Here is a 27,079-nt window from a genome sequence, read left to right on the forward strand (position 1 = left end):
GTGCACTAGGTCAAAAGGAAGTTTTACCACAAATTGAGACAGTGACCGTTCTGGTCAGATTATACTGCTGGTCTCTTCGTGTCGTTGTTACGATACAGGTGTATTCTTTTTCATGATATTCTCTTACAACAAAGAATAACAATTTACCCTCAATCTCTTTTACTGTGTCCATGTCTTTCCCAACTCTACGACGCCCCTAAGTAGTGAAGAAAGAATGAGATCAGCGCAATTAGCAACGTGTCTGTGTATATTCCTTTCCTTCTATAATCCTTTAAAAATGGAAAACTGGTATCATCTAATCACATAATAAATAGTCACAAAAGCAGCTGTCTTTGGAGCACCTAATTTCACCCTTCTTGAATGGGGCCTCTGCCATCTAGATGGACAAGGACATTAGGCACAAAAAATACCACCAAGTTCCCCTCCAAGTCATACACACCAGCCTGACTTGGAAACATCATTGGCTGCTACTTCATTGTCGCTGGGTCATAATCCTGGAACTCCCTCCTTAACAGTGTTGTGGATGTACTTACACCACAAACTGTGGCGATTCAAGATGGTGGCTCAACACCACCTTCTCAAGGGTAATAGGTAATTTTGTTTTGGTAGTTGGCCAGAACCCATGAAGGACCATAGCCAACTCCCTCCATTAGAGAGAGACAATTGGCTATACAGCTTGAAAACACCACTCCATATCAAGCATGGGACAAGGCAAGAAGATAGGCCTCCATGAACTACCACAGCTGATAGGAGGTTTGAACCCACAATGTTGCATCATTCTGCATCACACTCCAGCCATCTAGCCAACTCCACTAACCCACCCACACAAGGGCAATTAACAGATGGGCAATAAAAGATGCTTGCCAACAAATCTCACAAATGAATTAAAGAAAACCTTGTGATTAACATTTTTTTTAGAGAAAAGAACAACTATTCAACACCATATTAATGGAGTGAGATGGTCAGGAACAGGGATGGAATCTGAATACAAGAATCTGCTTGCTAGAATAAGCACACTAGTGGAAATGATGTATGGACCTGTTAAAAGGAAAGAGACAGAGTCAATGTTTGGGAACAGAGTTCATGGGTGGGACTGAAGACAATGACTTCAGTTATCCCAATATTTAGTTGGAGGAAATTTCTGCTCCTTTAGAGACTGGATGCCAGGCAGGCTGTGCAACAAATCAAGGCCAGCGGAGGTGGCTGAGAGGTGGCAGTGAGGTAGAGCAGGATCTCATCAGTGCACTTGTGAAAGCAGCAACGATATAAGGGACCAGGTAAGCCTCAAAGGCTGAGGAGAGTAACCAGGTTGATGCCAGTGCAAGAAGAACGACTTGCTAAAGTTAGGACACATCAGCCTCGGGAAGACATCCCAGGGGAGCTTTGCAGGAAAAACTCAATGGAATAATGATATCAAGGGGTGGAGAACTGGGTCAGGACATGGCGGGCACATTTTGCAGTTACTTCCAGACATATTACTTTCCATAGGGATTGGTTAACAGCTCAAAGGGGTTGGCTAGCAAACAGGAGGTCAGATCAGGACACGGAACTCAACTAAGAAACAGCTGGATGCTCAAATGAGCAGATGTTAGGGTTGGTGTGTGACTTTGAGGGGAATTTGCACATGGTGCTGTTCCCATGCATCTGCTGCCCTTGTTCTTCTTGGTGGTAGAGATTGTGGGTTTGGAAGGTGCTGTCGACGGAGCCTTGGTGAGTTGCTGCAGTGCATCTTGTAGATGGTGCACACTGCCATTTACCAGCTACTGAATAGACTGTTTCTCTTGCACAAGTTAGAGTAAATCAACAGTTGGCTGCTTTCTGATAGTCTTCCTGTCTCCCTGCATACCTACCGCTTTAAATATGCCCTAAAGTACTCTCTCCAATCTCTATCTGGACAATTCTCCTCGAATATTCAGGTAGCCCCTGTAATCTATTAAGCCCGGCAGATTCCTGCAATACTGAAGTGTTAGCCTTAAATTTTGACATCAAATCTTAGAACATAGCATGAATTGGTCTTCCTGAATAAACACTGGTGATTGTGGGATAATAAACAAACTCTTTGTTTTAGGCCCTCTAGAATATTCCTGCCAAAAATAACAGAAGTAATACCATAGAGACCTTGGAGTGTAACTGCTAAAACGTGCTTACTCCTATCAGAAGGCCACCACTTTTCAGTTGACTACAGCACCACACATCCATCTGAGCAGGCTCGAGTCCTATTTGCTAAGCCAAGCTACCAGCAAGTGAGAAACAGTGCAGGAACTCTGGTTGGAGGTATTCCTGAAGGTTTCATTACATGACCTCCCCTATCCCACTGCCCCATTATACCATTGGTCTGTCAGCACGCCCATTCTCATGATGCCATGCCTTCCCAAGACCAACTGAGAAGCAAACAGAGCCCACTAAACTGAATAGATGCTCTTCAACAAATTCTTTTTCCTCTCCCATCTCCAATTTCCTTTTATAACTAATAAAAGCATTCAATGAAATTTATTTTTCAAAATAAACAAAAGCAATGTACCAATTGTTTTTCTCCAGAATTTGTTAGCGGCAGTGTCCTGGGTGTCACTCTTTAATTCCTGGAAACTTCAGGACAATCCTAGAGGAGTTGGCAACCATGTCAGACACACACCCCAAACTTAATTTTGAGCTCTTTTCGTTCAGTGAAGAAATAGAAACATTTAGAAAAGACGCTTTGAAGTCAATTTACATTACAAGTGCAGAACATTTGCTTTAATGATCATAGCCCAATTGTCCTTATCACCTCTCAAGTCATCGAGACGATAGCCATTAGAATTGGACCGTTGTATAATCCATGGACATCTTGTGGTGCCGTGGGTAGCATCCCTGCCTCTGAGCAGAAGCTCCAGGCCCGAGTCCCATCCCAGAACTTGATGGCTAAGGAATGTGCGCTCATAACGTGGTCAAACAGGTTGTGCATCTACCTACAAATCCTTTCAACACACGGCAATGGCAGGTGGTAAGATTGGGCAAGATTCCTGGTCAGTCATGTGATGGAAAGAAAGTTGGAGCCTCTTCCATCACTATCCATAGCTCCAGGCTGCAACATGCGTGTAAAACTGCATGAAAGCAAAATACTGCAGATGCTGGAAATCTGAAACAAAAACAGAAAATGCTGGAAAAACTCAGCAGGTCTAACAGCATCTGTGGAGAGAGAAACAGAGTTAAGGTTTCGAGTCTGTATAATCCTGAAGAAGTCTCTAAAGACTCATACGGACTCAAAATGTTAACCCTGTTTTTCTCTCCACAGATGCTGTTAGACCTGCTGGTTCTTTCCATGTAAAAGTGCATGTTGCCAAAGCAACTATGACTCCCCGTGTGAACAGTAACACACCATTTGATGTTGCGTACCTGACACTGGTCCTTATTCAGGTCCTCAGACAGGTCCATATACCAGGCAACTGTTGAATTGATTGAAGAATCGGAGAACTCAGCAGTGTTTGGACAGATCAAGTTTCTGGTTTCTCCGAGAACGAATTCGACAGGAAAGACCATTTCCTTACTGCTGTTACAACTGTTGCGTCCTTTCTGAATGACCAGGAGAGGTATTGCCACTTTGTGACAATACGTGGTATTCCTGAGATGGAATAAATATTCTAATCAATGCAGCCCTGTTTGCAAGGCGAAGTTTAGTTTTTAGCTCCTCCTTTTCCAACTGTTTGTAAAGGAGGTGCATACGGATAATAGTCTTGTACCCACAGTATTCATCCACATTATTTCTTTGCATTTGTCATGCATTTTCAGTATTCCTTAGCTTTATTTCCCCACCGTTTAAACATGCCAACTTGGCTCAGCCGGTAGGATTCCTGCATTCCAAGTTAGAGAGAGGGCGGAGGGTGGGGTGGCGGTGCAAGAGAGAATTGGATATGGCAATCACTATTCAACTCCTGATGATAGAGAGGCTGACTCTACCCCACCCCCAGTACCAGTTTATTGTCACGGCCACAGCACAGTTGAAATAAGATGGTAAGTTTCTTTTTATTTTGGCTGTTGTGTAAGTTGCTAGGCCCTGGCCCCACCCTCTGTCCTATTTCAGAGTCAGCAATTTAAATCAGATTCATTATTTGAAACCACAGAATTGCATCAAAAGAGATCAAAACAGCACAGCACAAAACTAGTGCACACAGTTCTACTTCTGTGAAGTTCTGGCTTATTTGCATCTTAAAGAACTTCCTGTCTGAAACCCTCACATGCGAGACAAGATTTTTTAAAAATTCTTTCATGGGATGTGGGCATTGCTGGCAAGGCCAGCATTTGTTGCCCATCCCTAACTGCCCTTGAATTTAATGGCTTCTTAGGCCATTTCAGAGGGCAGTTAAGAGTCAACTACATTGCTGTGGGTCTGGAATCACATGTAGGCTAGGTTAGGATGGCAGTTTTCCTTCCTTAGAGGACATTAGTGAATCAGATGGGGTTTTTATGACCATCAAAGGCAGTTTCATGACTGAGGCTAGCTTTATATTCCTGATTTATTAATTGAATTAAAATTCCCTCAGCTGCCCAGAGCGTTAGCCTGAGTCTCTGGCCTTGTGGTAACATCCATGTCCAGCGACATTACAACTACGCCACTGTCTCCCCCAAGAATCAATAAAGTGAAATAGTTTCCACTGGCAGGAGAGTCGGTGACCAGAAGAAAAAGATTCGAGATAATTGGTGAAAGATCCAGAAGTGAGAAATGTTGTTTTATCTGAAAGATACATCCAGTTAGGACGATCCAGGACACACTGCCTGAAAAGACGGGAGAAACAGATGCAGTCATGACATTCAAAAGGAGAATCGAAAGGGGAAAATAAATTGCAAGGCTGCGGGCAAAAGAGGAGTGGGGGGGGTGGGGGGTGCGGACTAACCAGATTTCTCCTTCCAAAGAGCCAGCAGAGGCACAATGGGCTGAATGGCCTCCTTCTATGCTGTACGAGTCTATGAAATCACAGCCATCGACTTCCATTGCAAACCTATTTGAAAAACCTTGCTGAATGACAGAAGTTTCAAATTAAACAGTTTCAAACAAGTACCTCAACATGCAGATGTAGTTGCCAGAATCATTGGCAAGCACTGGCCAAAACCACAGGACGTCCTCCTCCTTTACAATTCGGTTCTCTGCTTGGTGAAAGTCAATAGGCTCTTCCAGGTCTTCATTTTGTCTGGTCTTATACCACACCAGTGTTAATCCCGAGCCATGGGCCATGCTGTAGTTGAACTTGATGTGTGTCAGGAAGAGGGGGCAGCTTATCTTTGCTGGCTCCCCATTGTAGGTCTTCACTGTATTGATGTCGTCCACCCCCCAGTCCACACATTGTCCTGAGACAAACAAACAAGAGGAGAAGATAAGGTAAGAGAAGGCAGGGGATTATGACAACTGGTGACATAGATGACGTAGATAAACATCCTAAGACACTTCATAGACATGACACACAAAGGAGATACTAGGAGGGCTTAGCAAAAGAGTTGGCTTTAAGGAGATATGTATGGTGCTTTAATGAAAGAAATGGTAAGTTCAGGGCTTTGTGCGCGTGTGTGCGAGAGCGCGTGTGTGTGGAGGTGGAAATTGAAGGGTTGGAGAAGAGGACACATATCGGGAAGGGTTGAACCATTGATTGATTTAAACACATGGATGAGAATTTTAAACTGGAAGAATTAGGGGAATGGGAGCCAACGTGGGGCCGGTTGAGAGATCACTGTGCACAGGGGTGAAGAGTGAATGGGTAGCAGAGTTTTGGATGAGCCAAACTGAAGTTTACAGTGGCTGGGGGGTGGGAGGCTGGCCAGGACAGCCCTGAAATTACACAGAATTGTTACAGTGCAGGAAGAGGCCATTCAGCCCATTGTGTCTGCACTGGCTCTCCGAATGAGCAATTACCTTAGTGCCATTCCCCTGCCTTCTCCCCGCAACTCTGCACAGATAACAGTCTAATTCCCTCTTGAATGCCTCAATTGAGCCTGCCTCCACCACACTCTCAGGCAGAGCATTCCAGACATTAACCACTCTCTGCATGAAATAGTTTTTCCTCATGTCGTACTTGTTTCTTTTATCAATTGTCTTAAATCTGTGCCCTCTCGTTTTTGATTCTTTCAGGAGTGTGAAGAGTTTCTACCTATCTGCTGTGTCCAGATCCCTCATGATTTTGAATACCGCTATCAAATCTGCTCTCAACCTTCTCTTCTCAAGGAAAACAATGCCAACTTCCGCAATCTATCTTCATAGCTGAAGTTCCTCATCCCTGGAACCATTCTCGTGAATTTTTTCCGCACTCTCTCCAAAGCCTTCACACCCTTCCTAAAGTGCCCAGAACTGGGCGCAATACTCCAGCTGAGGCTAAACTAGTGACTTATACAAGATCAACATAACCTCCTTGCTTTTGCACTCTACGCACCTCTTAATAAAGCCTAGGATACTGTATGCTGTTTTTCATTTGTTCATGAGATGTGGGCATCGCTGGCTAGGCCAGCACTTATTGCCCATCCCTAATTGCGCTTGAGAAGCTGGTGGTGAGTTGCCTTCTTGAGCTGCTGCAGTTTATTAACTGTACTCTCAACTCGTTTTGCCACCTTCAGTGATTTATGTGCGTATACACCCAGGTCCCTCTGCTCCTGCAGCCCCTTTAGAGTTGTATTCTTTATTGTATACTTTATCTCTGTGTTCTTTCTACCAAAATGAATCACTTCACATTTCTCTACACTGACATTCATCTGCCCCCTGTCTGTCCATTCCACTATCTTGTCTATATCCTTTTGAAGTTCTACACTATTCACCTCACAGTTCACAATGCTTCCAGTTTTGTATCATCCGCAAATTTTGAACAATCGAATTTGGAAGTGAAAAAGGCAAGGATGAGGGTTTCAGCAGCAGTTGAGCTGAGGCAGGGACAGAGCAGACAGGTCATGTTACTGGGGAGGATGTAGGCAGTCTTGCTGATGGAGAGGAAATGGGGTGAAAAGTTCAGCTCAAAGTTGAAAGGGGACTGAAATCACCAACAGCCTGGTTCGATCTGAACCAAGGCCAAGGAGGAGGGTTGAGCAAGGGGAAGCACTAACTGGTCCCTCATCAAAACTGAGTCACATTCCAAGGAGGCAATGGACCTTATGGAGCCACAGGTTCAACAGCACCTGGAGGGTAGGGTATGGACCACAATTACATGTGCCATATCTCAGTCACCCATGCTCAAATATCATCCATAAAATCTATCCAATGTACAAACAACTCAGTAAAGAAGCAGCAAATTGAAAAAAAAAAGCAGATCATTTGCTTTTGGTTCCTTCTGTGCTTGATAAACCAGCCCAGTGACACAACCAACCAGAAACAAAATGAAGCCCAGGGAAAGAAGTCATGGTTGTAACGAACGTGACAGCACTGTAAACACTTTAAACATTCATCCAAACAGATTTAAAGAGTTGGGATAAGGCTAGAAGTCAAATCATAATTTTAAAAAAATTTAATTGCAACGTAAGTAGCAACTTTCCAATGCCCCTAGCCCAAACATTTATATCCTTTACACCTCTAATCAAGAACATTGAAGAAACTCGAAAGCAGAATACAGCACCAACACATTTAAAGCGGTGTTTGAAATTTAAGAACCGGCAAGAGAGCTGATCACTATTCCCTAAAAAATAAATGTAGATTATATAAAAGGAATGACTTGCATTTATATAGCAACTTTCACAACCACCAGACACCTCAAAGGCCATTACAGCCAATGAAGTACTTTTGAAGTGTAGTCGCTGTTGTAATGTAGGAAACACAGCGGGTAGTTTACACTCAGCAAGATCCCACAAACAGCAGTAAGATATTGACCAGATCATTGGTTTTAGCAATGTTGTTTGAGGAATAAAAAGTTGGTCCAGGATGCCAGGGGTAACAGCCCTATGTTTCTTCAAAATAGTCATGGGATCTTCTCCATCAAGCTGAGATGTTAGACAAGGCTTTGGTTTAGTGTCTCATCCAAAAGGCAGTACCTCTAATGGTGCAGCACTCCCTCAGTACTGCACTGGAGTGTCAGCCTTGATTTTTGTGCTCAGTTCCTGGAGTTGGGCATGAAGCCACAACCTTCTAACTCAGGTACTGCCAACAGAACCACTGTTGACACCGACTTATAAATTAAAAGTGCTGCATAGCCAGTGAAGGCTTTTTGATGTGCAGCCACAGTTGTATTGGAAAAAAGGCAACAACTAATGTGCAATAAGATCACAGAATCACAGAGTGCAGAAGAGGCCCTTCGGCCCATCGAGTCTGCACCGACATGTGAGAAACACCTGACCTACCTACCTAATCCCATTTACCAGCACTTGGCCCATAGCCTTGAATGTTATGACGTGCCAAGTGCTCATCCAGGTTCTTTTTAAAGGATGTGAGGCAACCCGCCTCCACCACCCTCCCAGGCAGTGCATTCCAGACCGTCACCACCCTCTGGGTAAAAAAGATTTTCCCCACATCCCCCCTAAACCTCCTGCCCCTCACCTTGAATTTATGTCCCCTCGTGACTGACCCTTCAACGAAGGGGAACAGCTGCTCCCTATCCACCCTGTCCATGCCCCTCATAATCTTGTACACCTCGATCAGGTCGCCCCTCAGTCTTCTCTGCTCCAATGAAAACAACCCAAGTCCATCCAACCTCTCTTCATAACTTAAATGTTTCATCCCAGGCAACACCCTGGTTAACCTCCTCTGACCCCCTCCATTGCAATCACGTCCTTCCTATAATGTGGTGACCAGAACTGCACACAGTACTCCAGCTGTGGCCTCACCGAGGTTCTATACAACTCCAACATGACCTCCCTACTTTTGTAATCTATGCCTCGATTGATAAAGGCAAGTGTCCCATATGCCTTTTTCACCACCCCACTAACATGCCTCTCCGCCTTTAGAGATCTATGGACACACACATCAAGGTTCCTTTGTTCCTCAGAACTTCCTAGTGTCATGCCATTCATTGAATACTTCCTTGTCAAATTACTTCTTCCAAAGTGTATCACCTCACACTTTTCAGGGTTAAATTTCATCTGTCACTTCTCTGCCCATTTAACCATCCCGTTTATATCTTCCTGTAACCCAAGACACTCAACCTCACTGTTAACCACCCAGCCAATCTTTGTGTCATCCGCAAACTTACTAATCCTACCCCCCACATAGTCATTTATGTCGTTTATATAAATGACAAATAATAGGGGACCCAGTACAGATCCCTGTGGTACACCACTGGACACGGGCTTCCAGTCACTAAAGCAGCCTTCTGTCATCACCCTCTGTCTCCTACAACTAAGCCAATTTTGAATCCACCTTATCAAATTACCCTGTATCCCATATGCATTTGCCTTCTTTATAAGTCTCCCATGTGAGACCTTGTCAAAGGTTTTGCTGAAATCCATATAAACTACATCAACTACACTACCCTCATCTACACACCTGGTCACCTCCTCAAAAAGTTCAATCAAATTTGTTAGGCATGACCTCCCTCAGACAAAGCCATGCTGACTATCCCTGATCAAACCTTGCATCTCCAAGTGGAGATAGATTCTCTCCTTCAGAATTTTCTCCAATAGTTTCCCTACCACTGATGTGAGACTCACCGGTCTGCAGTTCCCTGGCTTATCTCTACAACCCTTCTTAAATAGCAGAACCACATTAGCTGTTCTCCAGTCCTCTGGCACCTCCCCTGTGGCCAGAGAGGAATTAAAAATTTGGGTCAGAGCTCCTGCGATCTCCTCCCTCAGCAGTCTGGGACACAAATTATCCGGACCTGGAGATTTGTCCACTTTTAAGCCTGCCAACACCTCCAATGCCTTGTCACTCCCTATACCAATTTTCTCAAGAACCTCGCAGTATCTCTCCCCGAGTTCCAAACCTTCATCCTCATTCTCTTGGGTGAAGACGGATGTGAAGTATTCATTCAACACTCTACTGATGTCCTCTGGCTCCACCCATAGATTTTCCCCTTGGTCCCTAATGAGCCCTACTCTTTCCCTGGTTATCATCTTCCCATTGATATACTTATAGAATATCTTGGGATTTTCCCTACTTTTACCAGCCAGAGATTTCTCATATCCCCTCTTTGCTCTGCTAAATGCTTTCTTAAGCTCCACTCTGCACTTTCTGTACTCCACTAATGCCTCCGCTGATTTACTCCCCTTGTACCTGCTAAAAGCCTCTCTTTTCCTTCTCATCGTATCCTGAATATCTCTGGTCATCCATAGTTCTCTGGGCTTGTTACTCCTTCCTATCACCCTAGAGGGAACATGTTGAGCCTGTACCCTACCCATTTCCTTTTTGAACGCCCCCCACTGCTCCTCTGTAGATTTCCCCACAAGTAGCTGTTCCCAGTCTACCTTGGCCAGATCCTGCCTTATTTTACTAAAATCCGCTCTCCTCCAATCCAAAACATTTTTTTGCAACTTGACGATTTCTTTGTCCATAACAAGCTTAAATTGTATCATGTTGTGGTCGCTATCACTAAAATGCTCCCCCACAACCACCTCAGCCACCTTTCCGACTTCATTTCCCAGAATTAGGTCCAGCACTGCGCCGTCCCTTGTTGGACCCTCTACATATTGACCTAAAAATTTCTCCTGTATACATTTCAAGAAATCTACTCCATCCAAGCCCTTAACACTATGTCTATCCCAATTAATGTTGGGAAAGATGAAATCAGCTAATATAATTACCCTATTGTTATTGTTTTTACACACCTCCACAAATTGTGCATGTATTTGCTCCTCAATTTCCTGCTGACTATCTGGGGGTCTATAATAAACACCTAACATTGTGGCTGCCCCTTTTTTATTCCTAAACTCTACCCACAAAGCTTCATTCGATGCCCCCTCCAAGATATCATCTCTCCTTACTGCAGTAACTGACTCCTTAACTAATAATGCAACGCTTCCTCCTCTTTTACCCCCCTCCCCTGTCTCGCCTGAAGATTCTATATCCCAGAATGTTGAGCTGCCAATCCTGCCCCTCCCTCAACCACGTCTCAGTGATTGCTACTATATCACAATTCCACATGTCAATCCTCACCCTTGGCACAGTAGACCCTCTGTGAAGAACATAAATGCCAGACTCCAGTAGTTATGAGGCGTTCGCTGTGCCACCAGCAATACTAATCAATAGGTTAGCATCTATACTGATGGAAATGGGAATATTCATTGGCTGTTTAACCCTTAACTGACTCAAAATGTCATGCTCAAATAAATTTGGGACGTTCTGAGAACATTAGATACATTATATAAATGCATGTCTTTCTATTCCACTGTAGCTTTGATTACAGTCCATTGCTACATGCAACCTACCCATGGTTAACCATTCCCCACCAACTTCGAGAGACAGCTGAATCCTCAGTGATCCTTTCCTCTCACCTAGCTCCAGGGATTCACGACCATGTGGGAACATCCATCTCACAGCACCTCTGAGCCAACGCAGTACCTCGCGAAGTAGCCACCATTGTCTTGTAGGAAATGCAGAAGCCAATTTGTGCACAGCAAGCTCCCACAATGTGAGGGTAGCCAGTTCATCTTTTTAGTGGGTGTTGCTGAAGGGATTAATGGCATCTTTTTATGGCTACATGAGGCAGATAGGAGTTCTGTTTAACGTCTTATCTGAAAAATGCCACCTCGAACAGTGTCTCACACATTCACTGGGGTGTCAGCTTGGAGTTTGTGCTCAAGTCTCCTGAGTGGGACTTGAACCCATGACTCTCAGACACAAGAAAACTGAGGAGACACAGATTGGGACAAATGAACACAGCGCTCCAACCAGAGCACAAGAACAGGTAGCTTTCCTTAGTTCTTATTGGTTCATAGATAGTCTCAAACCTAAGGCTCAGACTGTAGCTCAGAAGAATGAACAGGAGAGTGGGATTAACTGGATAGCTTTTTCAAAAGAGCTGGCACAGGTATGATAAACTGAATGGCCTTCCCTTGGGCTGTAGGGTGATTTCATTCTGTAATGAAGTAATTCAGAAGGGAGGGCAGATACCGTAAACATACCTCATTATTCAGAGTTATAAAAAAAGCCACTGTGATTCACTCACCCGATTCACTATGGGTTTCTGTTGCACCAATACAAGCCAATATCCACAGGATGAGGACTGAAAGAGACCAAGGCATTCTAGAACAAAGCAGAGATAAGCTTTATCATCTTTTTAAATTGACACGCAAGAGAGATTTGGTGTTCGTCAAGGTGAGGGAGTTTAGCACAAAGTGTTACAGACAGGGCAGAGATGATATGCATGTTCCCCACTTTTCCACTTCTTGACTGACTGACTGAAAACAGTATGTTTTTAAAAAAAAAGTTTTAACCCCTGAGTGCTGTAATTGTCCAGGGGAGATAAATTACAGGTTTTCTCGTAAATTTTAAAAGATAAATGTTTCTGATTCACAACCACACCCACTCGCACCTTCACACAGACACACACATTCTCGAGAAAGGATTGCAATTACAAAAGGTAACCTGGATTTAGGTTTTAAGAGTTTGAGAGTTCTTTGTCACACTTGCTTTTCCCTGGGGTAAAGCCTTGAAAGGATAGAGGCCTGTGATACTTTTCTGCTCCATTGAAGAAAGAAGTCTGGAGGTTTTAGGACGATGGATTCACTGTTGTTTATTGTTTGCACCAGCAGATTTCTCTTGTTCCACACCAGTCAAGGTGCAATCGAAGACCTGTAGTGAAACGCTGGTCCAGTTCCTCAGGTAGAGAGGTCAAGGCCAGCCCAATGCATCTAATGTTTCTTGGGCAGGGTTTTGTTCCTTCACTGGTCTAGATTTTTCTCTCCCTCTCTGCTCCAAAAATGTAACTCATTAAGTCTCCTTATCAGAAACCCAGAAAAGTTGTTTGCATTTTAATGACTTTGTCAAGACTTGTCCAGGCATGAAGATTAGCTCAGAGGGTCTTGTAGCTCCATGTGTACTGGCAGGAAAGAAAAGGTCACCTGACCTCTCAGCTCCATTTTGTTTTAAAGTCATTAAAATGCAAACGACCCTTCCTGTGGTTAACGGCTGCCCTTCTCCAAATAACGAAAGAAACTGGTTTCACGATACTTTTTGCAGACTTTTCATCTCCAGAAACCTGGAGAATGGATGTGAAAAAACCTTGTTTTATCATGACGGTACATGAATGGGCGACAACTTGGATCCCATTGTTTCACCAATGGCCTAGCTATCAGGAATCGTTTGTGAGGATGATGGAAAATAATAAATGGTCACATGACAGGAATTACGTTTCTGATAAGGAGATTTAAAGTGAGCATGAAACAAAAGGAACTGACCATTTTCCCTTTTCAGGCCTTCGGCATTAGCACTAAGTACTTCACGGTAACAATTTCAGGAAGGAGGCTATCTTCAGCCCACGTAGCCCACCTATCCCCAGAGTTCCTTCAGAGAATTTCAAATAAGCCTGAATCCCACTTGATTATAAGGAAGAACCTGTCTAATTAATTTTAAGGCTCCTCGTTCCACCACTTGTGCTGGTTAATCTATTCAACATACTGACCACTCTTGGTTAAAAAAAAATTCCTGCATTTCATCATTACTTTGGCTGTTCTTAATTTCCAAATATGACACTTGTGATTAAATTCAGGACGTGGCAGATAAGCTTTACTTGGATCCAATTCATCAGAACCATATCCGATTTTAAACTCTATTATATCCCCTCTCATTCTTCTCTTTTCAAGAGAGAAAAAGATCCAGGGTAATGAATTTTTCCTCAGATATCATTCCCTCAAGTTCAAGAATCTAATCAGATAGACCTTCACTGTATCACCCCCAATAATGTTCAGTACCCTGTGGTCAGATTGAGAAAAAACTCCCTCTGTTATGTCCACCTGATACTTATTTATCAGCGCTTTCTGGATTGGAATCCCAGGTCCCAGATGTGAAAGACAGTCACCAATTTACTGAAAAAGGTTTATTTGAATGAAAAGGGTGATAGGGAGAGATGGGAGAATCACCGCATTGTGTCATTATAGGAGAATGAAAAATTACGCAAAAGAAATTGACAAGTGATAAGGTATGTGTGCCTTATGGGTGTCTGGTTAGCTCAGATGACTAGAGTGTGGTGCAGAATGACACCAACAGCATGAGTTCAAACCCTGTACTGGTTGTGGTAGTTCATGGAGGCCTGTCTCCTTGTCTTGCCCCACCCTTGATGTGGAGTGGTGCCCCTCAAGCTATATAACCAATTGTCTCTCTCTCTAACAGAGAGAGATATGCCTATGGCCCCTAGTGGACTATAGGTAATTACCTGACATGAATCTTCAGCTGCAAAAACTGTCATAGAACACAATGTATATAGACACTGCATTTGATAGTAATTTGTGGATTTGGAGAGTAAGTGAGAGAGAAAGATAAATTTCCATTAGATATTCCTATGTCCACATTATAATAAAAACCACCTATGCAATCCAATTATACCCCAGAATTTGATAACAAAGCACATTCTCTATAGAGCAGAGGTAGGAATGTGCTGCTTACATAGAAACATAACATATAGAATATAGGAGGATGACATTCAGCCCATCCTGTCCATGCTGGCACTTTGAAAAAGCCATTCAATTAATCCCACTCGCCTGCTCTCACCCCATAGGCATTTTTCATTATCAAGTCAGACATAGGAAATGTGTGCAAGTGTTAAGTTTTTAAATACTTTAGTAGATCTCCTGTGGCATTGGAATGAGCATGAAAATATATTTTTTTCACAAGGAAGAGTTGGGGTGTTGTACAAAGTGGAATAATTAGGGACACTGTCTTGGCCCTTGGCAGTTGGTGGGGCAGGGAGGAGGGAGGTGCTGAGGGAGGGGTGGGTAGTGCAGAGGAGCAGGGTGGGGGTGGGTGTGGGGGTATGGTGGGGATCCCAGAATCTGGCAATACTAAGATGGCATGTCATGCTTCCAACATGGTTCCAACTACGAGGTGAGTACCCAGGGTCTGGGAATGGTAGGTGTAGAGGACTTACACAGCTCACAGTTTACATCAGCAAATCCCATTACTCCAGCTTCAAAAAGTGCTTCATTGTCTGTGAAACACTTTGGGATGATCTGAGGTCATGAAAGTTGCTATAGAAATGCAAGTTCATCCCTTTCTTCATCAATGTAGACGTGGAAATTTATAAAATGGGCAGAAGTTGAAAAAAAAGAGACAAAATTAATAGGAAGTGCAGGCTGGAAGTACACACAAGTGCAAAATTTTTAAATAAATTGTAGATGTTGAAAGATCGCCAAACCACAAGGGGATTTTGGTTGGAATTATTGAAAACAGAAATGTAGCTTAAGTTGTAGCAGAGTGCTATGCACCAGTTGAAATAACTGTACAAGGGGGAGGTGATGGCATAGTGGTATTGTTGCTGGATCAGTAATCCAGAGACCCAGGCTAATGCTGTGGGAACCCAGGTTTAAAACCCGCCACAGCAGATTGTGGAATTTGAATTCAATAAAAATCTGGAGTTAAAAGTCTAATGATGACCATGAACCCATTGTCAATTGTTGTAAAAACCCATCTGGTTCACTAATGTCCTTTAGGGAAGGAAATCTGCCGCCCTTACCTAGTCTGGCCTGCATGTGATCTCAGACCTACAGCAATGAGCTTAATGGCTGAGCAAGCCATTCAGTTTTATCAAAACCACGACAGTCTCAAAAAAGGAATGAAACCGGACGGACCATTCAGCATCGACATAGGCACCGGAAACAGCAATGGCAGCCCTGTCGACCCTGCAGTGTCCTCCTTACTAACATCTGGGGGCTAGTGCCAAAGTTCTGTGAGACCTGTCTCACAGACTAGCCAAGCAACAGCCTAACATAGTCATACTCATGGAATCATATCTTAAAGATAATGTCCCAGACACCACCATCACCATCGCTGGGTATGTCCTGTCCCATCGGCAGGACAGACCCAGCAAAGGTGGCGGTACAGTGGTATACAGTCAGGAGGGAGTTGCCCTGGGAGTCCTCAACATTGACTCCGGACCCCATATAGTCTCATGGCATCAGGTCAAACATGGGCAAGGAAACATCCTGCTGGTTAGCAAGTACCGCCCTCCCTCAGCTGATGTATCAGTGCTCCTCCATGTTGAACACCACTTGGAGGAAGAACTGAGGGTGAAAAGGGCACAGAATGTACACAGGGTGGGGGACTTCAATGTCCATCACCAAGAGTGGCTCGGTAGCACCACTACCGACCGAGTGGCCGAGTCCTAAAGGACAAGGCTGCTAGACTAGGTCCGTAGCAGGTGGTGAGGAAACCACCTCATCCTCACCAACCTGCCTGCCACAGATGCATCTGTCCATGACAGTGTCGGTAGGAGTGATCACCGCACAGTTGTTGTGAAGATGAAGTCCTGCCTTCACATTGAGGAAACCCTCCATCGTGTTGTGTGGCACAACCACCGTGCTAAATGGGATAGATTTCAAACAGATCTAGCAACTCAAGACTGGGCATCCATGAGGCACTGTGGGCCATCAGCAGCAGCAGAATTGTACTCAACCACAATCTGTAACCTCATAGCCTGGCATATCCCCCACTCTACCATTACCATCAAGCCAGGGGATCAACCCTGGTTCAATGCAGAGTGCAGGAGGGCATGCCAGGAGCAGCACCAGGTATACCTAAAAATGAGGTGTCAACCCAGTGAAGCTATAACACAGGATTACTTGCAATCAGCATAAGCAGCAAGTGATAGACAGAGCTAAACAATCCCACAACCAATGGATCAGATCTAAGCTCTGCAGCCCTGCCACATCCAATCGTGAATGGTGGTGGACAATTAAACATCTCCAACAAGATAGAATCTAACCATCGCCCCTGACGTTCAATGGCATTACCATCACTGAATCCTCCACTATCAATATCCTAGGGGTTACCATTGGCCAGAAACTGAACTGGACTAGCCATATAAATACTGTGGCTACAAGAGCAGGTCAGAGGCTGGGAATCCTGCAGCGAGTAACTCACCTCCTGACTCTCCAAAGCCTGTCCACCATCTACAAGGCACAATTCAGGAGTGTGATGGAATACTCTCCACTTGTCTGGATGAGTGCAGCTCCCACAATATGCAGGAAGCTTGACACCATCCAGGACAAAGCAGTCTGCTTGATTGGCACCACATCCTCAAACATTCACTCCCTCCACCACCGACGCACAGTAGCAGCAGTGTGTACCATCTACAAGATGCACTGCAGGAATTCACCAAGGCTCCTTAAACAGCACCTTCCAAACCCACGACCACTACCATCTGGAAGGACAAGGGCAGCAAATACATGGGAACACCACCACCTGCAAGTTCCCCTCCAAGTCACTCACCATCCTGGCTTGAAAATATCTCGCCGTTCCTTCACTGTCACTGGGTCAAAATCCTGGAACTCCCTTCCTAACAGCACTGTGGGAGTACCTACACCACATGGACTGCAGTTCAAGAAGGTGGCTCACCATCACCTTCTCAAGGGCGAATAGGGATGGGCAATAAATGCAGGTCTGGCCAGTGACATCCGCATCCCATGAACGAATAAAGTAAAAACAAAAGAACATTAACAGTTTAATTCATCCCCAATCAGCAAGGCCCATATCACGGAGAAGAGGGATGAACAACTTCTCCGAACCGCAAGTGAGTTTCATTCCATTAAAATAGAACTTTTGATTTCAGGGTTCTTCTTGATATACAGCTGAGCAGGTACACATTTCCCAGAGTCAAGCCATGATTGACATTCGCAATCAGGTAACTCTGATGCCACTCAGAGTTACTTATGTATTAACACATGGGCCAAGCGGTCCAGAACTAGAGCCAGTTCCGAGAAAGAGTCATATTGGACTTGAAATATTAACTCTGTTTCTCCCTCTCCTGATGCTGCCAGACCTGCGGGGATTTTCCAGCATTTTCTGCTTTTGTTTCAGTTTTCACAACATCCACAATATTTTGCTTTCAAACAAGACATAACTGCTCGCTGGATTAATCCCTCTCACTCCACACCAAATCTCACATAAATGTAACATCACAATGAGGTATGTGTCAGCATTTAATAATTCAGAAACAAACAATCTTATCTTCCCCCATTCGCTCTAATCAGTTTAATTCCCAAACATTTCATCAAGGTGATGGAGGTTGGTGCTCAGGAATGCAACACTCACCATTTCAGGAGCAAAGTGGTAGCATCAATCACTCCCAGGACAGATACACAATAGTGTTCTCTCTACACGCTCCCATCAAGTACTCCCAGAACAGATACAGAATATTCCTCACTCTAAACGGTCTCGAGCACTCCCAGGAGACAAACTGCACAGCTTAGATTTTTAAAAATTAATTTTCAGCATGTGTGCACCACTGGCAAGGAGAGCATGTATTGCCCACCTCGAATTGTCCTCAGGAAGGTGATGGCTGAACCATTGCATTTGTGTGGGGGAGGTAACACTGCAGTGCTTGTTAGGGAGGGAGTTCCAGGATTTTGACCTGTAACAAGAAAGGAGCTGTGATGTAGTTCGAGGCCAGGATGTTCCATTAAATACCCCTTGGTCAGATACAGAGCAAAGCTCCCTCTACCCTGTCCCCATCAAACACTCCCAGGGCAGGTACAGCACAGGGTTAGATACAGAGTAAAGCTCCCTCTACACTGTCCCCATTAAACACTCACAGGACAGGTACAGCACGGGATTAGATATAGAGTAAAGCTCCCTCTACATTGTCCCCATCAAACACTCCCAGGACAGGTACAGCACGGGGTTAGATACAGAGTAAAGCTCCCTCTACACTGTCCCCATCAAACACTCCCAGGGCAGGTACAGCACAGGGTTAGAACAGAGTAAAGCTCCCTCTACACTGTCCCCATCACACACTCCCAGGACAGGTACATCACGGGGTTAGATACAGAGTAAAGCTCCCTCTACACTGTCCCCATCAAACACTCCCAGGACAGGTACAGCACGGGGTTAGATACAGAGTAAAGCTCCCTCTACACTGTCCCCATCACACACTCCCAGGACAGGTACATCACGGGGTTAGATACAGAGTAAAGCTACCTCTACACTGTCCCCATCAAACTCGCCCAGGACAGGTACAGCACGGGGTTAGATTCAGGGTAAAGCTCTCTCTACACTGTCCCCATCAAACACTCTCAGGGCAGGTACAACACGGGGTTAGATACAGAGTAAAGCTCCCTCTACACTGACCCCATCAAACACTCCCAGGACAGGTACAGCACGGGGTTAGATACAGAGTAAAGCTCCCTCTACACTGTCCCCATCAAACACTCCCAGGACAGGTACAGCACGGGGCTAGATACAGAGTAAAGCTCCCTCTACACTGTCCCCATCAAACACTCCCAGGACAGGTACAGCACGGGGTTAGATACAGAGTAAAGCTCCCTCTACACTGTCCCCATCAAACACTCTCAGGACAGGTACAGCACGGGATTAGATACAGGGTAGAGGAAGTTTTACTCTGTATCTAAATATTATCCATCCCAGCCAGTCCTAAAACCAGCTGAAGTGAAAAACTAACCGGCACCAACATGTATCCAATAACCACGTGAGGCAGTAAAACCAGTTGAGCAATTGTCTGATGCGCAGATCACTAAAGAGGAGTATCAGAGCCTTTTCATTCATTATAAAAAGAATTCAGGAAAGGAAGAAAGAATTACATTTACATAGCGCCTTTCACCAGCCTCGGAAACCCTGAAGCAATTTACAGCCAATTAAGTACATCGTTGAAATGCAATGACTGTTGTAAAACAGGAAATGTGGCTACAACTTTGTGTCCAGTGAGCTCACACAGAGAGCAATGAGATATTATCATATATTCTGCCCGAGTGATTTTGGCAAAGTGATAAGTACTGGTGAGAACTCTTACCTTCTTCTTCTTAGCATAGTGACTGTGGAACCTTTAACATCTAACAAAGGAAGTAGACAGCTCAGTTTACCATCTGAAAGTGCAAATCTCCAAAAGGGCAGGACTGCATCAGTTCTGCACTGGGAGGGTCAGGCTATATTCAAGTCTCTGGAGTGGGGTTTGAACCCAGAACCTCCGACTCAGTGGTGAGGGTGCTACTCACTGAGCCACGGTTGACAAACAAGAGTCAAAGGCCAAAATGCTGATGGCGCAGGGGTCTTCCCTTCGGCCGAATGAAGAACTGGAAGGGGAGCAGTGCTGTAGCCAGATTTCCCATTTGGTGAGATGTCAATCTCGCTTGTCCTGGCCTGTCCCTGGCAAAAATGTCGTCATGTTCACCTTTAGTTCCAAAGAAAATTAAATCTTATTTTCACAAGAGGATTTTTGACTGATTGAAATGTTAGCGGGTCCAATAAAATCTTCAGTTAGTACTCAGTTGTCCAGGCAATGAATTATCCTCAGAACTGCTGACACAAGGCAGGAGCTGTGACAAGTCCTCAATCACTCCAATAGTCACCAGTTCCACCAGAGTCACTGAAGAGCATATTGCAAGGATACCTCGAGGAAACCTTTGCTGTCAATTCACTGCTCAGGAGAAACTGGGGATTTTAGGTTCACGCAATGAAATGTAAATCAGTTACGTGGAGAGACTGGAGTAGCTGGGGCTGTTCTCCTTTAGTGCAGAGAAGGTAAAAGGGAGATATGAAAGAGGTCTTCAAGATCATGAAGGATTTTGATGAGTAAATAAGGAGAAACAGTTGCCATTGGCTGGAGTGTCAGGAATCAGAGGTCACAGATTTCAGATCCCACCTCCTGGGGCCTCTCCCCAACCCCAGACGCCCCACCTAACCCCAAAAACTGTCAACTTGTCTCAGCTCCTGGGGGGGCTCTTTCACCCCCGCCCCGACCACCACCACACCCTCCCACCTCACCCACCCCCGGTCTGAGTCACCACCCTCAGCTCATGGACCCCTTTCCCTCAACACTCTCTGTCCCAGCCCACATAGGAACTCTCCCCTCACAGTTCCAGCCTCCAAAAAGCAGCCTCAAACACCATCAGGACAGAGGGAGAAAATTGATAAGGCCAAATTAATGTCATTTACAGTTTGCAGATCTTCAACAGAAACCTTACACAATATTAATCCAAATAAACTGGTTCAGCTGACATCATAAACTATGAGAAAGGAGGACAAATATTCTGTGAACGTTAGAGGAAGAGGAAGATTAAGTTACAGCCCCTGACTTGTAATACGGCCTTGTAATACAACACTGAAGTCTACACAACAAAGAAACAATGATTCATCACTAAGCGCAGTGAAAGAGACTGGAAGCAAGTCAAATATAATAAAGATAATTGCTATGTTTGTACAGGAGGGATATGGGGACACATAAAACAGATTCCCATTCAACTCTGATAGCAGGATATCGTCACCAGGTTTCTCAACTTCTCTCTGTGTCCAAAACACACCAGATATTGGCAAAACTGGAAAACAACAATTTGCAATTACCCGTAACGTCATAAACGTCTTGAGACACTTCACAAGAACACTACTAATCAAAACTTGTTACCAAGCCAAAGGAGGTGATATCAAGAGGAGGAGACCAAAGACTTGGATGAAGAGGTAGGTTTTAAGATGCATCTTAAAGGGGGAGAGACGTAGAGAATCGGAGAGGTACAGGGAGGGAATTACAGAGCTTTGAGTCCAGGCACCTGAAGGCATGGCCATCATTGGTGGAGTAATGCAAATTGAGGATTTGCAAAAAGCCAGAATGGGAGGAGCACAGAGATCTCAGTGGGATATCTTCTGGGGCTGCAGGAGGTTACAGAGATAGGGAGGAGAGAGGCTTTGGAGGGATTTGAAAACTAGGATGAGTATTTTAAATATCTATTGCCAGAACAAGGACCAAAGCTGATGGTGGGCGCGGTGATGGGCGAAAGGGGTTTGGTGCAATTTAGGATATGGGCAACAGAGTTTTAGATAAACCGAAGATTACAGAGTGGAAGATGTGAGGGCAAACAGGAGAGCTATGGAATAGAAACAAATTTAATAGATAATGTTATTCAACACGGGGAACGGAACACTGCTCAGTCTCTCCTCCCTCAAATTTCGGCATCTTTGACTGATGTACCAAATGGCCCAACCCAACATTGAAAATGAAAAAATGTTATCAGGGGAGTTGGATGTTTGAGGGCAAGCTACAACTGGCCTAGGATTTGAAGAGTCCCAGAGCTTCACATTTGAATGTGGAACTCATTACCACAGGATATGTTTGAGACAAATAGCTTAGATACTTCCAAAAGGAAACTGGACAAGTATCTGAGAGAGAAGGGAATTGAAAGACATGTTGAGCTAGGGTAGCAGGAGATGGAATGGGAGCAGACTCAACTGAAGTATAAACACCAAAACAAACTAATTAGGTTGAATGATCTGTTTCTCATTTACACACTGTCCCTCGGGCAACATTATCCAAAACAGATCAGTTTGAACATGTACGCTGATGACACCCAGCTCTACCTCAACACCAACTCTCTCAACTAAATTGTCTGGCTGCTTATCTGACCTGCAGTGCTGGATGAGCAGAAATTTCCTCTAGTTAAATACTGGGAAGACCAAAGCCTTTTCCTTTAGTCCCTGCTTGACCAGCACCACATCCACCACTTAAAAATTCACTCCCTCCATGCAACAACTCACCAAGGCGTCTTCAACAGCATCTACCAAATCCATTATCTCTACATCTAGAAGGACAAGGGCAGCAGATCCATGGGAATATCATCACCTACAAGTTTCCCTCCAAGTCATACACCATCCTGGCTTGAAACTATAATTGCCATTCCTTCATGGTCGCTGAGTCTAAATCCTTGAGCTCCCCTCCCTAACAGGAGGGAGAGCATATTTGTACCACACAGACTGCAGCAGATCAAGAAGGTAGCTTCTCAAGGGCAATTAGGAATGGACAACAAATGCTGGTCTTGCCAGCAACACTCACGTTCCATGAACAAATAATAAAAAAACAACATTGTCCCCTCGCCACTGATTCCATCCCTCTCACCGACAACTGTCTGAGGCCAAACCAGACTGTTCATAACCTTGATGTCATATTTGACCCTGAGATTATTTAATAAAAATTTTTTTTACAGGATGTGGGCTTTGCTGGCTAGGCCAGCATTTATTGCCCATCCCTAGTTGCCCTTGAAAAGGTGGTGGTGAGCTGCCTTCTTGAACTGCTGCAGTCCATGTGGTGTAGGCTCACCCACAGTGCTGTTAGGGAGGGAGTTCCAGGATTTAATCACAGCAACAGTGAAGGAACGGCAAAATATTTTCAAGTCAGGATCGGGAGTGACTTGGAGGGGAACTTCCAGGTGGTGGTGTTCCCATGTATTTGCTGCCCTTGGCCTTCTAGATGGCAGTAGTTGTGGGTTTGGAAAAGGTGCTGTTTAAGGAGCCTTGGTGAGTTCCTGCTGTGCATCTTGTAGATGATACACACTGCCACCACTGCGCATCGGTGGTGGAGGGAGTGAATGTTTGTAAATGGGGTGCCAATCAAGGGGGCTGCTTTGTCCTGGATGGTGTCGAGCTTCTTGAGTGTTGTTGAAAATGCACTCATCCAGGCAAGTGGGGAGTATTCCATCACACACCTGACTTGTGCCTTGTAGATGGTGGACAGGCTTTGGGGAGTCAGGAGGTGAGTTACTCGCTGCAGGATTCCTAGCCTCTGACCTGCTCTTGTAGCCACAGTATTTGTATGGCTAGTCCAGTTCAGTTTCTGGTCAATGGTAACCCCCAAGATGTTGACAGCTTCCAATGACATATCTGTGCCATCACGAAATCTGCTTATTTCCACCTCCATAATATTGCCCTGCCTTAGTGCACCTGGTGCTGAAACTCTCATCCATGCTTTGTTAACTCTCAACTATTTCAATGTTCTCCTGAGTGACCTCTCACATTATACCCTCCATAAACATGAAGTCATCCAAAACTCTGCTGTTTTTGCCCTCACTTGCATCAAGTCCCATTCCCCTATCCCCATGATCGCTCACCGACACTGGCTCTCAGTTAAGCACACCGCGATTTTAAAATTCTCACCCTTGTCCCTTTGGCTTGCCCTTCCTTATCTCTGTAACCTCCTTCAGCCTCACAAGCCTCTAAGGTATCTGGTCTCCTTCAATTTTGGCCTCTTGATTTAATCACCGCCACTCTACCTCTCTCTCCTACTTTAAGATGCTCCTTAATACCTACCTCTTTGACCAAGATTTTGATCATCTGCCCTGTTATCTCCTTGTGTGGCTTGGGGTCGTATTTTGTTTAATGACACCCTTGTGAAGCATCTTGGGACCTTTCGCTATGTCAAAGGCGCTGTATAAATAAATACACATTGCTGTTGTAAAATCTACATAATTTGATAAAGGAGATCAGGTCAAAATGAAAACCAGGTCTAGCACATTCAGACGGGCATACGGTATTTGTGGAGGAATCATCACTGACCTCCTGCCCCCACAATTCCGCCATTATTTGCCAACACACCGATTCTCGTGGCACATTCCCTTCTCCCATCAAATGGAAAACAAACAAACTCGGTTACCTGACTGGGTGGTTCTTGATAGTCAGCCAACCTTCCCTTCTGCCTCCTTTCACATATTTTGAAAACTGACAAACAAAAATGTTTGAAGAAAATTCAAGGGGTAACTATTTTTAATGCCCCGATTACTTTTTGCCCACAGCAGTGACCTAAAAATTAATCTCTAATTCCTGGAGACCCCAGGGAAGGCCTGGAGGGGGTTTGGGGGGGATTTGGGATCAGACTGCACCATTTGAAAACTTAGGGCAGAATCTAGTGAAGCCCCCTGAAATAGGAAACAAGGTGGGCAGGAGGCGAAATGTCAACTTCCCCAGTGCCAGGGTGAAAGCTGGGGATTAGGTTGGCGATGGGTGGACGGGCATCTGCCAAAGGTAGCTCCAGCACAATCGAGGGGAGATCGAGGATGATTGAGGGTTGGTCAATGATGATAAGGTGGGGTAGGGGAGATCGAGGATGATTGAGGGTTGGTCAATGATGATAAGGTGGGGTAGGGGAGATCGAGGATGATTGAGGGTTGGTCAGTGATGATAAGGTGGGGTGGGGGAGGTCGAGGATGATTGAGGGTTGGTCGATGATGATAAGGTGGGGTGGGGGAGATCGAGGATGATTGAGGGTTGGTCGATGATGATAAGGTGGGGTAGGGGAGGTTGAGGATGATTGAGGGTTGGTCAATGATGATAAGGTGGGGTGGGGGAGGTCGAGGATGATGGTTGGCAGGTTGGGGGTGAACATGGGGCAGATCCATTGGTGCTGAGGGCAGCTCGTTGGTGGGGGCAGGGGCGGGACCTGTGTGTAAGTTGGTTGACAGACAGCTGATCAAGGGTGATGGTGGTTGACTTGTGGGTTGCAGAAGGCAGGGCTATGTTGATGGAGGGAAGGTGACTGAGGGAGAGGGTAGGGTGCTAGCTTGTGCCAGGGGGTCCCAGTGAGGCAGGTAGGGAGGGGGTAGCAGCAGTTCAAGTTCAAAGTCCTCCTCTCAGACAGGAGGATGATGCTGCTGTCCTGCAGGGAGTGGGGCCTGTCCCAGTGCCATTTAAATGTGACACTCGGACCTTTGACACCGTGAGATAACAGTGGGGTCAGCGACTTCCTGCCCACCTCCGCCACATGATTGGCCCGGTCCCTCGACTGTGCACAGCTAATTGGCTGGTAACCATGTGACTGCACATGGCATTGTCCCGTCTCCGAGTGCAAATCCCACATGCATCCAGTCCTGTGTCGGGACGCTCACCACAGCAACAAGGTTCTTCCCTTTGTGTGAGTCAGTTTGAGCAGTGGGGAGGATCAGGATCAAAGTCCCCGGCAGCATCTTTAAAACTAATATTTATAGACCCACACACCTCCCCCCATATACACTTACAAATATTCACCCACACATCTACCGTCCCCCACCAACCACAAGCACCCAGACTACAAATGCCCTCTTCCCTTCCCCTCCCCTCCCCTCCCGGCTACAGCAACAAGAAGTGTTACTGACAGGGAGACCCACTCACACTCTGTTCCTACCTGCTCTCAGTAATAAGTTGTATCCCAGCTCCTGCACAGGTACCACCTCTCTCCAGCTCCAATCCTCACTCAGTCCATCACTTTCTCCAGCTCAGGTGTCACTCTCCCTGTGTCCCACTCCCAGTCTCTTCTTACTTTCCTTCTCAGTCACTTTCTCCTCTCAGCCTTTTTCTTTCTCTATATCCAAAAATCCATGATCCTCTCTTTCTCTCCTCCCACCATCATCTCCATCTTCTTTCTGTTTATCTCTATTGCTTTCTGCCTGCTTCTCAGTCTGTCTCTCTTGCTCTCTCTCCTCGCCTGCTTCTCTCTTTCTCGCTCCCTCTCTACCTGTCCATCTATCTATCTCTGTTTCTCTCTCTCCCCCCCTCCCCCCCACTCTGGCTCTCACCCCCTGGCTGGCTCTCCCCACCCCCACCCCCCTTCTATCTATCTGTCTATCTCTCTCCACCTCCCTCTCTCTCCATCTGTTTGTTTGTCTCTCTCTCTCTACCCGCTTGTCTCTCCCTTTCTCTGCCTGTCTGTGTCTGCCTCTCTCTCTCTCTCTCTCACTGTCTCTCTCTCTCTGTCTTCACACTTTCTCTCTCTCTCTGTCTTCACACTTTCTCTCTCTCTCTGTCTTCACACTTTCTCTCTCTGTCTTCACACTTTCTCTCTCTGTCTTCACACTTTCTCAGTCTCTCTCTGTCTTCACACTTTCTCTCTCTCTCTGTCTTCACACTTTCTCTCTCTGTCTTCACACTTTCTCACTGTCACTTTTTCTGTCTGTCACTCTCTCCGTCTGTCACTGTTTCTCACTGTCTGTCACTTTCTGTCTGTCTCACTCTCCGCCCCACTCTCTTCCTGGCTGCTTCGTGAGCGGAAACTGACCAACTTCCCTCCCACTTCGCTGAAACTGACCCGAGTTAACCCGGGAGGGTGGAAATTGGGAAACTTTGCAGTAGGAATCCAGGAAAGCAGTAGGAATCCAGGAAATCCCCGGGCCAGCAGCCAGGAGAGTGGGATCTCCCTGTTTCTCTATGGTTACACTACAGGAGCCCACCAACCGGTGATTCGGAGTCAGATATATTCCCACTCACCCACTTTGCACAATGTCAATCCACCACAGCCTGGAACCACAGATCCGC

The 27,079-nt window shown here is 45.3% G+C and overlaps 1 protein-coding gene across 4 annotated transcripts in view; it reads right to left on the reverse strand.

The window, feature by feature from the left end:
- Positions 1 to 26,843, reverse strand: part of LOC144694030 (interleukin-1 receptor accessory protein-like) — a 50,678-nt gene extending 23,835 nt beyond the window's left edge. The window contains exons 1-6 of one of the 4 annotated variants that reach the window (XM_078564370.1): positions 26,703 to 26,843; positions 25,953 to 26,655; positions 12,039 to 12,115; positions 5,034 to 5,319; positions 3,373 to 3,598; positions 28 to 196 (exon numbers count right to left, since the gene is read on the reverse strand). In XM_078564370.1, coding sequence (XP_078420496.1) covers positions 28 to 196; positions 3,373 to 3,598; positions 5,034 to 5,319; positions 12,039 to 12,114 — 757 coding nt within the window. In that variant the 5' untranslated portion in view covers position 12,115; positions 25,953 to 26,655; positions 26,703 to 26,843. Of the gene's footprint in view, positions 1 to 27; positions 197 to 3,372; positions 3,599 to 5,033; positions 5,320 to 12,038; positions 12,116 to 14,954; positions 15,051 to 19,481; positions 19,575 to 25,952; positions 26,656 to 26,702 lie in introns of those variants that run through there. The other 3 variants (XM_078564371.1, XM_078564374.1, XM_078564373.1) reach the window with 3 other exon arrangements.
- Positions 26,844 to 27,079: the final 236 nt, after the last annotated feature.

This window comes from Cetorhinus maximus, chromosome 19, assembly GCF_964194155.1.
Source record: "Cetorhinus maximus chromosome 19, sCetMax3.hap1.1, whole genome shotgun sequence".
In the NCBI taxonomy this organism is placed as follows: Eukaryota; Metazoa; Chordata; class Chondrichthyes; order Lamniformes; family Cetorhinidae; genus Cetorhinus; species Cetorhinus maximus.